The sequence below is a fragment of the Haematobia irritans genome, chromosome 5, assembly GCF_050003625.1.
Source record: "Haematobia irritans isolate KBUSLIRL chromosome 5, ASM5000362v1, whole genome shotgun sequence".
In the NCBI taxonomy this organism is placed as follows: domain Eukaryota; kingdom Metazoa; phylum Arthropoda; class Insecta; order Diptera; family Muscidae; genus Haematobia; species Haematobia irritans.
Window position 1 is genome coordinate 158113443 of NC_134401.1, and position 11277 is coordinate 158124719.

Consider the following 11277-nt stretch of genomic DNA (forward strand, 5'->3'; position numbering starts at 1 on the left):
TGGCAAATGACAATTGTTAATAGACATGAAAGTTTTGCAATTGTAAAAAAATGTACAGCAATATCAATAACTACTATGGATAGAAGACAGTCCACTAACTAAAATGGAAGCGGGAGCACAAAAAAACATGATATGGCACCTATTGTAAATTTGAGGTTTTGTAAAATACAATGGACTATGTAGCAAACAAATAATAAGGAGTGAAGGCTAAGACGGTGGAAACAACATGTACATATATGCACATATATTTTTTGATTTTTAAAACAAAAGACACTTTGTATATTTCCTTGCACATATATTTAGTTTAATGATTTACATTTAGCCAATATATATTTTCATTTGTCATCGTATCATTATCATTTATTTTAGCTTTAATTGTCTTATTTTAAGTAGGGATGTCATTTGCTATAATCTATGTTTTGTCTTAAACTAAATATCGGACTCTAGACGGGAAATGTCTTTTGTTTTAAGAAATATTCAACACTACTAGTCTTATATAAAACAAAAAAAAAACAAACAACTTGCTTAACATATTGTGAAAAAATTACCCTGTGCGTTTGGCTTAAATATTTTTCTGTTCTTTCTGAAAACTATTCAATTCTTATTTTTGGTTTTTATTATTACATTTATATTTGCATATTAAATGGAAGCCTCTTTAAAAGAAGCGGTATTATTATTTTTAAATCAATGTGTTTTATTTCTTGGTAATATAATTCGTCCACATTATGTAATCCCGTTCAATAATTTAAACACATCGAGAAATGGGGTGGACAAGACCAATTTAACTTCAAAACAATTAGGCTATAGAAAGTAACCCTTTTGCCATTGAATATTCTGAAAACTTTAGTGGATCATTGCCATATTTATAGTATAAAGTAAAGAGTGTCCCCACTCCGCTCAGATGTAAAAAGCGATACGTCTAATATGTACTACATGAACTCGCTTGGGAGCCACCGTGGTGCAATGGTTAGCATGCCTGCCTTGCATACACAAGGTCGTGGGTTCGATTCCTGCTTCGACCGAACACCAAAAAGTTTTTCAGCGGTGGATTATCCCACCTCAGTAATGCTGGTGACATTTCTGAGGGTTTCAAAGCTTCTCTAAGTGGTTTCACTGCAATGTGGAACGCCGTTCGGACTCGGCTATAAAAAGGAGGTCCCTTGTCATTGAGCTTAACATTGAATCGGGCTGCACTCAGTGATAAGAGAGAAGTTCACCAATGTGGTATCACAATGGACTGAATAGTCTAAGTGAGCCTGATACATCGGGCTGCCACCTAACCTAACATGAACTCGCTTTGAATTTCAAGAAAGTTGAGGTTTTTAAGTGTACTCTAAAAAAAAAGAACCATTCCCGTCCTAATGAGGTTCTACGTCCCCTTCTAATAGGTTCCAAAACGTCAAACTATTACAAAAAAACCCAACCACTGTTTCTTCTAATCCGAGAACAACAGGTGATTTATCTAAACCACAGCAAGATGACGTAATGTCTACTATTTGAGGTTTATATGAAAAATGTTAACAAATCGAATTGACCATCCTTCAATGTTTGTAGTTTAGTCCATAGACTACTAATGAGTCACACACACGAAAACATTTCTATAGAAATAAAATTTTCACAACATTTTCTATAGAAATAAAATTTTGACAAAATTTTCTATAATTTTTTTTTATTTCTATAGAAATAAAAAATTTTCTATAGAAATAAAATTTTGACAATATTTTCTTTAGAAATATAATTTTGTCAAAAGTTTTTATAAAAATAAAATTATGGCAAAATTTTCTATAGAAATAACATGTTGGCAAATTTTGCTATAGAAATAAAATTTTGTCGAAATTTTCTATAGAAATAAAATTTTGTCAAAATTTTCTATAGAAATAACATTTTGACTAAATTTTCTATAGAAATAAAATTTAAAAAAAAATATTCTATAAATATAAAATTTTGGCAAAATTTTCTATAGAAATAACATTTTGACAAAATTTTCTATAGAAATAAAATTTTGATAAAATTTTCTATAAAAATAACATTTTGGCAAATTTTGCTATAGAAATAAAGTGTGGCCAAATTTTTTATAGAAATAAAATTTGACAAAAGTTTCTATAGAAATAAAATTTTAATAAAGTTTTCTATAGAAATAAAATTTTGTCAAAATTTTCTATAGAAATAACATTTTGACTAAATTTTCTATAGAAATAAAATTTTAAAAAAAAATATTCTATAAATATAAAATTTTGGCAAAATTTTCTATAGAAATAACATTTTGACAAAATTTTCTATAGAAATAAAATTTTGATAAAATTTTCTATAAAAATAACATTTTGGCAAATTTTGCTATAGAAATAAAATGTTGCCAAATTTTTTATAGAAATAAAATTTGACAAAAGTTTCTATAGAAATGAAATTTTAATAAAGTTTTCTATAGAAATAAAGCTTTCTTTAGAAATAAAATTTTGACAAATTTTTCTATAAAAATAAAAATTGACAAAAGTTTCTATAGAAATTAAATTTTGACAAAAGTAAAATTTTGACAAAATTTTCTATAGAAATAAAATTTTGATAAAATTTTCTATAGAAATAAAATTTTGACAAAATTTTTTATAGAAAAAACTTTGACAACATATTCTATAAAAAAAACCTTTGACAAATTTTTCTATAGAAATAAACTTTTGACAAAATCTTCCATAAAAAATCTTTGACAAAATTTTCTTTAGAAATAAAATTTTGACAAAATTTTCTATAGAAATAAAATTTTGAGAAAATTTTCTATAAAAATAAAATTTTGACAAAATTTTCTATAGAAATAAAATGCTGACAAAATTTTCTATAGAAATAAAATTTTGACAAAATTTTCTATAATAATAAAATATTGGCAAAAATTTCTATAGAAATACATTTTTGAAAAATAAAGTTCACCACTGTGGTATCAAATGAACTGAATAGTCTACTTAAAGACGTTTGGAGCGTTTTTCTTTTTGAAACGAAAATTTTTTGTACATTTTCTCCATGCAAACTTTATCTTCGATCGGAAAAAGACGTCCAGATGCACTGACTAATTGGTCGCTGGGTGTTAAATATTTTATTGTCTCTGCTCTTAAATGTTGAAAAAGAATCCATTTCATCACAAATTCGATATGGAATGAATTATTAAAAAAGCTTCGGCTTCAAATAATCGATCTTTTAACGGTCGAACTCTAATACAAATGGTCTTGTATTAAATCGTTGATTAATGCACCGTTCACATTATTAATTTATTTAAACGAAGAAGCAGGTTTGAACAGATAAAAATCATTAGGATTCAAATCAGCGTTGACAGGTTCTTTAAATAAAATCACCAAACAGTGCTAATAGCACCGAATTGGCATCACTGAGTTTTTGACAGCTACAATGAAAACACGCAAACATATAGGACGGGCTATTAGTGGTGACGTTGTGAAGTCGGATCAGCTGTCTCATAATTAAGAACTAAAAAATTAAGAAATGTCTGTTTGCTTACTCAAAAACTTGTGAAACGATTGTAAATTGTCCGTTTACTACCAGAACAATATAGACTTTCTTAGTACCCTATCTTCTGTCATTATTTATTATGGTTATAAATATTATAAATAAATAAATACAGACTTGTCGGTACTAGCAACTTTTATTGGATAATTTCTTGAGGAATTGCGGTGAGAATTTTCATTCTACAGAATGGGAATAAATGTTAGCCGTCAAGCCGATTTGGCTAGCAACCTCCTACTGCAGAAGTTTGTTGGGCGAAGCCACGTATCAAGTAGTGATGTTGACTATTGGCAGAGTTTATTAAACTACAATATAAGTATGCCCGAAGATACTCAGGACCAGTTGAATTTGGATTCAAGACTAGAATCGCTATGTCAGTCGTTTATAAGCAACAATTTGAAGACAGGAAATTTTGGGTCATTGATAACAGTTTTCCTGACAAAAGCATCTGAACTATTGTCGCTCTCTGATCAGGAGAGTAACACACACATATGGCAAACATTTAATGCCCTTTTCATAATAAGGTCTTTGATTAAATATATCATAGAGACCGGATCGGAATTTCAATTGTTGCAACATTTTGAGGCAATGCCCAATGAGGAATTCCTAAGAGCAGAGGAATCGGCTGTAGCAGAGAATACCGCAATAGCTGTGGAAGCCGTGGAAATGAATAATGATGTTACACAAACCTTGAAAGCGGCAGCGGCTGTCATGGTTGATGGCTCTCGATTTGAAACCTTCATAGATGCCATATTCAATTTGATAGTTGTGATTCCGGTCAAGTAAGTTTGTATTCTAAATGTCCCAGCCATTAGAGGATATGTTAAAAATAATATTTGTTCATTGCAGAGAATTCACATATCATTTACACCTGGAGGCGGTTAATACTTTGATTACTTTACTATCCGAACATTTGTTTTCGCAACAGCCCACAGAGAAATCGATAATCTTCCGTACGGTATATAAATGCCAACATGCTAATGTCCTGATGTCTGCCTTATTACATTTTGTGTCACGTTTAGTTGAAGTGCCACAGACCATGTTTGGTTCTTCGTCAGCGGGTTCATTTGTGTTTGGCATAGCCGAATCGATATGGTCAATATTTAGTTTTCGCAAACAGCAGGACGTATTGCAGACCTATTCTACGGGTGCAGAGTTATCGCAACAATTTCGAACACACTATCCGCTGGCCAATCAAAGTCTTCTGCTCATTTTAATATTAACGAATCACTGCACAACAAAGGAAAACTCATATCGTTCATCATTATTCGGCTGTGCCGATTCCAAAGATGCTACAGCTAAAGAGGGTGGAGCCACTTTTCATATTGATTTTAATGCCGTCTATGAAACCCTATGTCGCATAGTGACCATTGATCAAGCTACATTACTGTTGTACTTGCTTTTGCATCGTAATGAACGTTTTTATCGTTTTGTAATGGCTCAACAGGATTTAGAGAAATTGGTAACACCCATACTACAGACATTATATCATGCTCCCGATAGTACTTCACATCATATTTACATGTCTCTGATAGTGCTGTTGATCTTGAGTGAGGATGAGAGTTTCAATAAAAATGTCCATAACATTGTAAGTAGTTTAGAGAAGGATTATAGCTTCAAGTGATTTATTTTTCTTTAAATTTCAGATGATGAAAAATATTACCTGGTATACAGAAAGAACCATTTCAGAAATCTCTTTAGGTGGTCTATTGATTTTGGTCGTAATTCGTACCATACAATACAATATGCTAAAGATGCGTGATAAATACTTACATACAAATTGTCTGGCTGCTCTGGCTAATATGTCGGGTCAATTTCGTAATCTACATCCGTATGTGGCCCAGCGTTTAGTATCTTTGTTTGAGACATTAGCCAAGAAACACACAAGACTAGATGCCCAACTCAAAGAACCTGTGAATAGTGCTGTTATTGTTAACGTTTCGACTGAAGATATGCTGCAGGATTTGACGGTGTTGGAAGAAGTTTTACGTATGGTTTTGGAAATTCTAAACTCTTGCCTATCAAATCAATTGGTCTATTGTCCGAATTTGGTCTATACTCTGCTGTACAAACGTAGTGTCTTTGAGGGTTTTCGATCACATCATGCTTTCCAGGATATAATACAGAATATCGATATGGTATAACTATGTAGTATTTATGTTGTTATTGTGTATATGACTTTTGAATTGTTTTAGGTGGTTGGTTTCTTTTCCTCACGTCTGCAACGTGTCCAAGAGCAGAGAGGAGAATTGGGAGTAAATGAAGTATTTGAGGTTATATCGAAAGGAGCCAGTCAATGGTCGAGTGATCGCCTAAGGGTAATTTAATTATGTCTATATATTTGTTTACGTTAAAAGTTTTTTAAAGCTTATTTTTACAGTTTTCGACTTTATGAAAATTTTAATCGATTTTTGGACCCCGCGAATTTTGAAAAAAAAAAATTATACCGTCGGATAGTTTTACAAAATCATATTCGCTCTATGTCTGTACATGTTTGTTTAATATTCTTCTTTTAATCCCAAGACGACTTTTTAATGTTTTCGTTAAAAATTAGTATTGAAATGCGATTTGTAAAGACGAATTTGAATACTACAAAAAAAATCGAATAGCCGATTTTCGCTCCACATTTATGTTCATATACAAAAATATGAATTCACCGTCTTTTACGATTATTGAAAAGTCGACTTTGACATCGTGATTTTAATGAATTGTCAGCATAAAATATCTACATCAAGTTCCTCTTCCGATTCAAATTCGACTGTTCGATTATTGTCAGTATCAAAAGACGATTAACCCTCCAATGGCCCAATTTTTTGGCCAGCTGATTAAATATTTAATGTTAACGACACAAAAGCAAGAAAACTATACAAGAAAATTCTATACGGTAAAATTCAGTATATGCTGCAAAGCCTCTTGAACAGTTTCAACTAAGTTTTATTTTTCTTTTAGCCATTTTTGTTGTCTGAAGGTGTGTTATACTAAAAGTTTCCTTATTTAATGAAGCCCGCCTAAAGGCGGGATTGGGCATTAGAAGGTTATTCAGTCAATGGTCAACACCAAAGATCGATTAATCAATTTGACTAAATTCAAAAAATCAATAAAAGTAAATTAGTCGAATTTGATAATTCTATGTTCGGTTTGATAGGAGGTCCCTTGTCATCGATCTTAACATGGAATCGGGCAGCACTCAGTGATAAGAGAGAAGTTCACAATGGACTGATTAGTCTAATGGTTTTTTCTTTTCTGAAAAAAGTGCTTTGCCTTCATTTTGTCTGTACAGAATGCGCATTTTTAAAATGTTACCAGAAACCTAAAAAAATGCTATCATTTCAGCGAGCAGAAAAGAATTCAAAGAAGGAAACAGGGCAATCGCAGCACTCTCGTTTGTTGGCAGTGCTGAAAATGCCCGTAATTTGCCTCTATGCGTGGCGCTATTTTCACAACAGAATTCGAAGCCTTTTCGCACTTTTGCCTGTTTTTTTAGAAAAGAACCTAAAGAGTACATTTTCCGGGCAAAATGCAAAAAAAGTGTGCATTTTTTACAAGAAAAGAAAACGCCATAAGTGAGCCTGATACATCGGGCTGCCACCTAACCTAACCTTACTAATAATTTCCCTTAATTTTTTTTTAAGTTTAGAAAATAGACTATTAATTTTTAAAAACTCAACGAAGTTTTTTACAAATAAACAGAATTGTCTAAATGAGTCTGAAATAGCCGGCAACTTTAACTTATCTGCGTCGCCGAAAGTGTTTAGTGTCCGGCCAAAGTTCGAGGAGTTTTTAAGATTTGACAATAAATTAGCAATACCAAAACCCCATTGATTCACTCTTACCTTTTCCAATATGACTAATTCGAAATTACTTTGTATTATTTTAAATTAATCACATCTTTTCTTTTTTTCCATATTTTTCAGAAATTCCCTGACTTAAAATTCAAATATGTTGAAGAAGATGCACCGGAAGAATTTTTCATTCCATACGTTTGGACTTTAGTGTGTAAATATGGTCTTGTTCACTTTAGTTCGGAAAGCATTAAAGGTGTAACTGAAATATCCTGCTAATACATCGATTTCAAAGCATTTCTAAAAGAAGACGAACGATTAGAACTAAAATAATAAAAAAATTAATAACAATAGAAATATGACTATTAAACAAAAAACAACTCTTTATATTTTTTCCACGCAAGTTTTGAAGAATGCCAATCTAACTTTGTATTACGAACTAAATTTTCTATCGTCTCCCCATGTGTACATAGTGTACATCGCTGGGCTGCAAATATCTATTCTCTTTAGCTTTGTGTGGTCTTCTATGTTTATTTAAATAATTCGATGTTATTGTAAATGTTATTTAATTATTGTCCCAAATATGTCTACAATTATTTATGCTAGCTGGGCAAAAGTCCTGGTTTTAGAGAAATCTTAATTTCGAATGCTTTTTGTTTTGTAAGCATTTCATATTCAGCCTTTATTATAAAATCCTCCTTTTATCTTATTTTCTTTAGCTTTGAAATTCAGCTGTAGAATAAATTGGATACACTTATAATATTATAAAAATATAATTATATATATAAATAAACATTTATTTAAATATATATAAAATATATACACTCGATCTAATTAGATTTAAGTTTATATTTAGCAATACAACACAAAAAAATGCATATGTATTTAAAACAAATCAGAACTAAAAACTAACTTTGGAAACTATAATCGTAGACTTTTAATTCTTGAGATACGAATTTTCAAAAATGGTGATTTGACAATAGGTTAAAACTAAGTTTAGGGGAAAATGAATCCATAAAATAGAAATGAATTTTTGAACAAAGTTCCTATAGAAATGAAATGATGATCCAATTTTCTATAGAAATGAAATTTTGAATAAATTACCTATAGAAATAAAATATATGGGAAATTTGTAGAAATTAAATTTTGAGAAAATTTCCTATAGAAATGATATTTTCAAAAACAATTCCAATAGAAATGAAATTTTCAGAAATTTTCCTATAGAAATGAAATTTTGACCAAATTCTTATAGAAATTAAAATTTTGGGAAATAGAAATGAAATAGAAATGAAAATTTGAAAAATTTTCCTATAGAAATGAAGTTTTTAGAAAAATTCCTATAGAAATGAAATTTTGAGAAAATTTCGTATAGAAATGAAATGTTGACATAATTTTCTAAAGAAACGAAATTTTGGAGAAATTTTCCTATAAAAATAAAATTTTGACAAAAGTTTCTTTAGAAATGAAATGCTGACAAAATTTCCTACAGCAGTGAAATTTTGACAAAATTTTCCTATAGAAATGAAATTTTCAAAAAATTTCCAATAGAAATTTTCAGAAATTTTCCTAAAGAAATGAAATTTTGACCAAATTTCCTGTAGAAATTAAATTTTTGAGAAATTTTCCTATAGAAATGAAATTTTGACCAAATTTCCTATAGAAATGAAATTTTTGAGAAATTTTCTGTAGAAATGAAATTTTCCTATAGAAATGAAATTTTGACCAAATTTCCGATAGAAATGAAATTTTTGAGAAATTTTCCTATAGAAATGAAAATTTCACCAAATTTCCTATAGAAATGAACTTTATGAGAAATTTTCCTATAGAAATGAAATTTTGAGAAAAATTCCTATAGAAAAGAAATTTTGAGAAAAATTCCTATAGAAATGAAATTTTAAGAAAATTTCCTATAGAAATGAAATTTTACCAAATTTCTTATAGAAACATGAAATTTGGGAAAATTTACTATAGAAATTAGATTTTGAGAAAATTTCCTGTAGAAATGAAATTTTCAAAAAATTTCCAATCGAAATGAAATTTTCAGAAATGTTCCTACAGAAATGACATTTTGACCAAATTTCCTATAGAAATTAAATTTTTGAGAAATTTTCCTATAGAAATGAAATTTTGACCAAATTTCCTATAGAAATGAAATTTTTGAGAAATTTTCTGTAGAAATGAAATTTTCCTATAGAAATGAAATTTTGACCAAATTTCCGATAGAAATGAAATTTTTGAGAAATTTTCCTATAGAAATGAAAATTTCACCAAATTTCCTATAGAAATGAACTTTATGAGAAATTTTCCTATAGAAATGAAATTTTGAGAAAAATTCCTATAGAAAAGAAATTTTGAGAAAAATTCCTATAGAAATGAAATTTTAAGAAAATTTCCTATAGAAATGAAATTTTACCAAATTTCTTATAGAAACATGAAATTTGGGAAAATTTACTATAGAAATTAGATTTTGAGAAAATTTCCTGTAGAAATGAAATTTTGACAAAATTTCCTATAGAAATGAAATTTTTGAGAAATTTTCCTATAGAAATGAAATTTTTGAGAAATTTTCCTATAGAAATGAAATTTTGACCAAATTTTCTATAGAAATGAAATTTTTGAGAAATTTTCCTATAAAAATGAAAATTTTCTGTAGAAATGAAATATTCAGAAATTTTCCTATAGAAATGAAATTTTGACCAAATTTCCTATAGAAATTAAATTTTTGAGAAATTTTCCTATAGAAATGAAAATTTGAAAAAATTCCAATAGAAATGAAATTAAAAAAAAAAAATCCAATAGAAATGAAATTTTCAGAAATTTTCCTATAGAAATGAAATTTTGACCAAATTTCCTATAGAAATGAAATTTTTGCCAAATTTCCTATAGAAATTAAATTTTTGAGAAATTTTCCTATGAAATGAAATTTTGACCAAATTTCCTATAGAAATGAAATTTTTGAGAAATTTTCCTATAAAAATGAAAATTTGAAAATTTTTCTGTAGAAATGAAATTTTCCTATAGAAATGAAATTTTCACCAAATTTCCTATAGAAATGAACTTTTGAGAAATTTTCCTATAGAAATGAACTTTTTGAGAAATTTTCCTATAGAAATGAAATTTTGAGAAAAATTCCTATAGAAAAGAAATTTTGAGAAAAATTCCTATAGAAATGAAATTTTAAGAAAATTTCCTATAGAAATGAAATTTTACCAAATTTCTTATAGAAACATGAAATTTGGGAAAATTTACTATAGAAATTAGATTTTGAGAAAATTTCCTGTAGAAATGAAATTTTGACAAAATTTCCTATAGAAATGAAATTTTTGAGAAATTTTCCTATAGAAATGAAATTTTTGAGAAATTTTCCTATAGAAATGAAATATTGACCAAATTTTCTATAGAAATGAAATTTTTGAGAAATTTTCCTGTAAAATGAAAATTTGAAAAATTTTCTGTAGAAATAAAATTTTCAGAAATTTTCCTATAGAAATGAAATTATGACCAAATTTCCTATAGAAATGAAATTTTTGAGAAATTTTCCTATAGAAATGAAATTTTGACCAAATTTCCTATAGAAATTAAATTTTTGGGAAATTTTCCTATAGAAATGAACTTTTTGAGAAATTTTCCTATAGAAATGAAATTTTGAGAAAATTTCCTATAGAAATGATATTTTGAGAAAATTTCCTATAGAAACGAAAAAACGAAACGAAACAATAAAATTTTGACAAAAGTTTCTTTAGAAATGAAATGCTGACAAAATTTCCTACAGCAGTGAAATTTTGACAAAATTTTCCTATAGAAATGAAATTTTCAAAAAATTTCCAATAGAAATTTTCAGAAATTTTCCTAAAGAAATGAAATTTTGACCAAATTTCCTATAGAAATGAAATTTTTCAGAAATTTTCCTATAGAAATGAAATTTTGAGAAAATTTCCTATAGAAAGGGAATTTTGAGAAAATTTCCTATAGAATAGAAATTTTGAGAAAATTT

The 11277-nt window shown here is 28.4% G+C and overlaps 1 protein-coding gene across 1 annotated transcript; it reads left to right on the forward strand.

Moving 5' to 3' along the window:
- The first annotated feature begins 3409 nt into the window (after positions 1-3409).
- Positions 3410-7663, forward strand: LOC142238291 (dymeclin). The gene is made up of 5 exons (XM_075309898.1): positions 3410-4283; positions 4351-5089; positions 5148-5639; positions 5697-5819; positions 7416-7663. The coding sequence occupies exons 1-5, from the start codon at positions 3691-3693 to the stop codon at positions 7560-7562; spliced, it is 2094 nt and encodes a 697-aa protein (XP_075166013.1). The 5' UTR covers positions 3410-3690; the 3' UTR covers positions 7563-7663.
- The last annotated feature ends 3614 nt before the right edge of the window (positions 7664-11277 follow it).

Coding starts and splice junctions, on each gene's coding strand:
- LOC142238291 (XM_075309898.1), top strand. CDS start 3,691: ATGGGAATAAATGTTAGCCGTCAAGCCGATTTGGCTAGCAACCTCCTA. Junction 4,284..4,350: donor ATAGTTGTGATTCCGGTCAA/GTAAGTTTGTAT, acceptor TGTTCATTGCAG/AGAATTCACATATCATTTAC. Junction 5,090..5,147: donor ATAAAAATGTCCATAACATT/GTAAGTAGTTTA, acceptor TTTAAATTTCAG/ATGATGAAAAATATTACCTG.